Here is a 4,725-nt window from a genome sequence, read left to right as displayed (position 1 = left end):
GATCTTCACCAAAATCGAATCGATTCATCCTCATCACACACCCAACCTGTCCACCAAGTTTCGTCTGATTCCATCGACAACGTTTTAAATATCCTGCTCACAGACCAATAAACAAACAGGTGTGAATACATAAGCTCCGTCTACCTTCTTTCTACTGTCGTCCTGTAGATCCCATGAACCATGAACCTGATATTACACGGAAACTTGTGTTGGAGTCATGGTGGTGGTCATTTAATGTATACACAGGGTATTTTTACCCCGCGCACTCAAAGTCAAAAGCGAGGTTAAGCAATTGGGTCACTCTGTCTATCTGGACGTCAGTCCATGATTGAGGAACTATTTCACTTCTTTTTTTTTTTTTTAAAGAAATTTTATATTTTGTTGTCGAACTCCAATCGAAACAGGAACCTGCGGCTTCGCACTACTTTGGCTCTGAAATTAGCGAAACGTACGGAATGTCGTGCGGATCGTGCACGCTCAAGCAAAATTCAAAATGATTCCAAACAGAAAACTTAATGCTTTTAACGACGTCATAAAGGACACAAACAACAGGCTAAATAACGAATTTAACGTGTTAAAAAGGTGGTGTGACAGACTGTACGTCGACGGCAATAAACTTCGAGAAAAAACAATTCCTGCAGCTTTTAAAACCTTTCTTTATTTCCAATGAATTATACACTTGAACACTGTGGAACGCAATCCCCTTCTTGTCACTTTCAAAAACCTTCCGTTTTTCAGTACTTGGGCAAATGTTTACGCCGTCTCGCGACCTGAGAGCAGAGTAACTGTGAGATCACCGAGATTCAGCTATCAGACGCCTTGCGCTGTTTGTTTCGTCTAAAATGCAAAGTAACAGTTTAAAAGATGCTTCCCATGTCATTTTTCTCAATACTGCGTGGGGTAAAGTGTTCTATGAACTCTCTTTTTTTTTTTTAAGCCCCCCCCTCCCTTCCCGGGGTCGATGACTCATGGAAGAGTCATCATTCAAAGGGCACACCACACACACGCAGAGACAGATTTGAGACAACACTGGACTTGACTTCAGACAAATGCAGCCGTAACCTTGTGGGAAGTGCTCCTGGAGTACTCCCAGGACCGGAAGTTATGACGTCGCTTTCCTCTCTGTAGTTAATACGGAAATCAAGCAGAAATTTCCACATACACATGGGGTTTATCCATATTCTATCCTATACATGCTGAACATGTTATTTTTAGTCTTTGGAATCGAATGGCTGACATACCAGACTCGGACTGTAAACTCTACACCGCAAACCCACTGAGTTATTTGTGGTTGTAAGTTGGGGTTTTTTTTTTAGACGTCCGTGTAAACTAAACTTAACTATACTATTGTTCCCTCTAATACAATTTTTAACTAGAATGGCACTCAGTTGAGTGCATACATCTTCCAGGCTGAACAGTTTACATTTTGGGTCCCACTGATATGATGGATCCGGATCTTCACCAAAATCTAATCATTCGTCCTTGTCACACACCCAACCCAACCAACCTGTCCAAATTTGGTCCGAATCTGCCATAACTTTTTGAGATATCCTGCTCACAGACAGACAGACAAACTAGAGGTGAAAACACAATCATTCCGAGATGTAAAAATGATACGAATTTGCATCTATTCCTCGCATTTCATCTCTTGCACTGAGCCGAGTGTTGGCTTAGCGGTTAGGGTGGCTGGCTTCGGATCCGAGGGTCCTGAGTTCGAGCGCCGTTGGCCACTGAATTAACACCAGGTGCGGTTGACTCAGCCTGCCATCCTTTCGAGGTCGGCGGAATGAGTACCAGTGTTCTGGTAGAGGGGCACAGCATCAGCGGCACAGCCGCGCTTCCAAGAAATGATAGCTCTCCAGCAGCCAAGCCCCCATATGCAAGAACAGATCTCTTGCACTTTAAGACTTAAACAACAAAGACAATTGTAAAAGAATGATAGTTTCATCTATACGGGACTCATCAGAATTGTTCTCCAGTCGAAGTGACTGACTCTGTCGAGAGGAATGCACATAACTGATACATTTTGATGCAGGGGTCATAAGGCATTACCAAAAACGATTCAAGTCATGCGGATTGCAGAAGTTTTAAATCGCAAGGTATTCCAACACACCTTTCTTTGTTCTACTTTACCCACCAATCATTCATCGCCTCCAGTGCTGTGGTCCGGTGACACACCTGTTTAACGCACCATTCTCTCACAATGGACAGGTACATTCTAATTACATGGAGGAGGTGTCATGCAAAGCATCCATTTGGTCCTTTTGCTCGTCTCTTTTTCTTTAAACGCCACTTCAAAACCAAAATCCGTTTATTTGAACTTCCTCCATCCCACAGGTATCTGTGATGTATTTTGTAAATTGATTCCTTTTGAGAAAGTTTTCAATGAAGCTTTTACAAGTCCTCACGTAGATATCTATGGGCTCGAGTTGTACGGCCTGTTCGACAAAATGATAACTTACTTACTGGCGTGTACCTTTGCGTGATGTGTCGGCATGCCAAAATGGTACGAGATCACGTGTGATGAATCGCACTGAATTTTGTTTGATTGATTTAATTATTCATTTATTTCTCAAGTGAACAACACAATGGGGTATGGGGTGGGTGGTAATTGGTCTTTCTACATAGCTTGTTCATCACCTATCATTTGTATATAATGTGAACACAGGATATACTCTCCGAATGGATTTGCCCTTATCCCTGCATCATGTGTAAACTCTCAAAGGAAATGTTTGAACATCCCATGAAAATCCATCTTCCATCAATTTGGAAAAAGTAAACAACCAAAAAAAAGGTTTTCCTCATTGAACCAGTGTGGAAAATAACTTTTTCCAAAGCATAATTAACACCAAAGCCTGAGAATTTTTGAATCAGGAGCGTTATGAATCAAAATGCGGAACGGTTTGAAAAAGGCACCAAATATGGACAAAATAATTTAACAATACATTGGATTTGACGCATTGGAATAGATCATGATGTTACTCGGTGTTGGAGCCATGGTGGTGGCCGTTAGCCGGGCACGTCTTGTCACCTCCGTGAAACGTCCGGTTGACCTGATTTTGTTCGAGGTCTGTAAGAGCCAAAGGCTCCCCCTCGGCCGTGGCTCTCCATCGCGCTCGACCCGGACAGCAGTTGCGCGAGCACTCCTTAACGAGCAGGTAGAGTCCCTCTGCCATGTTGAGGAGCATGCAGACCGCAGAGACTGACAGCATGAAGATTGTGAAGACCGTTTTCTCGGTGGGACGCGAGATGAAGCAGTCCACAATGTTGGGACATGGAGATGCGTCGCATTTGACAAGACGAGGCATGATGAATCCAGGGTATATGGAATAAAAGATGTACAGTGAGACACATTCCACCACGATCCTAAAAAGGACACTCGCGATGTACGTCCAGAGCAACATGCCGTTTATCCGCACTCTCTGCACCTCCTGAACCAGTTGGAGACTCGTTGCTGGCAGAACGTTCGCTTGCTGCCGTCGGGTCTTGCTCTTTTTGGCGCGGTGGTGACGATGAGCCACATGCGCCGTGACTAACAACGCTGGAGTCGATACGAAGATGAGTTGCAGTGCCCACAGCCGGATGTGGGACACGGGAAAGAAATGGTCGTAGCACACGGTGCGGCAGCCTGGCTGTAGAGTGTTGCATACAAAGTCTGACTGCTCGTCGTCCCAGACAGACTCCGCTGCCACTACCAGAACCATGATGCGGAAAATGAACAGCACAGAGAGCCAGATGCGCCCGATGGATGTTGAGTACTTGTTCACGCCACTGAGGATCTCATATAGACCACCCCAGTTCATGCTTCTCAGTTTTACAGAGTTTGAAATATCAATTCATGTAATCAAATGGATGTAGAGGACGTAGTTCTATAATCTCATCGAAGGACCACAACAGCAACCTCCGTGAGCAGTCAATCCTTAAAGTATATAGTTGTTCAACAAAGGAAAGACCTGACCTGCCAGTTGCCAGTCCAGCGGTCCATCAATTGGTTACCATGGTACAGCATACCACAATGGTTGATAGCTTATTTCATGCCACGTCTGCACGTTTGTGGCTCCAGGACACCCCTCAATGAAAGAACCGACTTCTCAGGGCCTATGAAACCAGTTTTGCAGTCAAGGTGCAGGTCCTTGGTTCGAAGTACACTTTAGAACAGCCAGATTCTGGGGTGACGCATTGAAAGCTTCAAAACATCCTGCGGTGACTCCTGTCCCAGGGAGGTGCCAATTCCATTCCAACACCTTTGACTGCTCGCTCGGTCCACTCTACTCGCTGGACATGCAACATAATTTGACACAACACTGCTACAGCAGTGGGCAGTCAGGACTGGTTCCCTCCTCCCACATTTGGGAGAGGGAGGGGAAGATGAATTGATGTTGGGATTTGTGGTAACAGGGGTGGTGAGTGAGGAGGACTTTCACAGAGTGGTACGTCTGCTGTGCTGTGTGTGAACCTGCTCCAGAGGGTGTTTGGCCTTCGGACCTTCAGCCATCACGTGACTGTGTGTTTAAGCCTCACCTTTTGTTTGGAATCTCACTGGTTGCCATCATGTTTATTTCGTCTGATGGAATTTCGAGCAAGCGGAACTTTCAGTCGCGGCGACTTCGAACGGCAATCCATTGTTTGACGTGGATAAAGTTTTTGTGAGACTGAAAATAACCCCCCCCCCCCCCCCCGAAGGTGATTTTTACATCGTTTCATGGAGACGTGTCCATTCTGTGT

At 45.2% G+C, this 4,725-nt stretch overlaps 1 protein-coding gene across 1 annotated transcript; it reads right to left on the bottom strand.

Annotated features, from left to right (window-relative positions):
- Positions 1 to 2,548: 2,548 nt before the first annotated feature.
- Positions 2,549 to 4,335, bottom strand: LOC147010578 (gap junction beta-2 protein-like). Its single transcript, XM_085859763.1, has one exon. It carries the CDS (start codon positions 3,801 to 3,803, stop codon positions 2,979 to 2,981), a length of 825 nt encoding a protein of 274 aa, XP_085715889.1. The 5' UTR covers positions 3,804 to 4,335; the 3' UTR covers positions 2,549 to 2,978.
- Positions 4,336 to 4,725: the final 390 nt, after the last annotated feature.

The sequence above is a fragment of the Eptatretus burgeri genome, chromosome 16 (genome assembly GCF_056783735.1).
Source record: "Eptatretus burgeri isolate ZD-2024b chromosome 16, Ebu_testis_v1, whole genome shotgun sequence".
In the NCBI taxonomy this organism is placed as follows: Eukaryota; Metazoa; Chordata; class Myxini; order Myxiniformes; family Myxinidae; genus Eptatretus; species Eptatretus burgeri.
The sequence above is the reverse complement of the archived record's forward strand: the minus strand, read 5'-3'. Positions and strand labels throughout refer to the sequence as shown.

Bases quoted from the DNA above. Each gene is read 5' to 3' on its own strand.
- LOC147010578 (XM_085859763.1), bottom strand. From the start codon at position 3,803: ATGAACTGGGGTGGTCTATATGAGATCCTCAGTGGCGTGAACAAGTAC.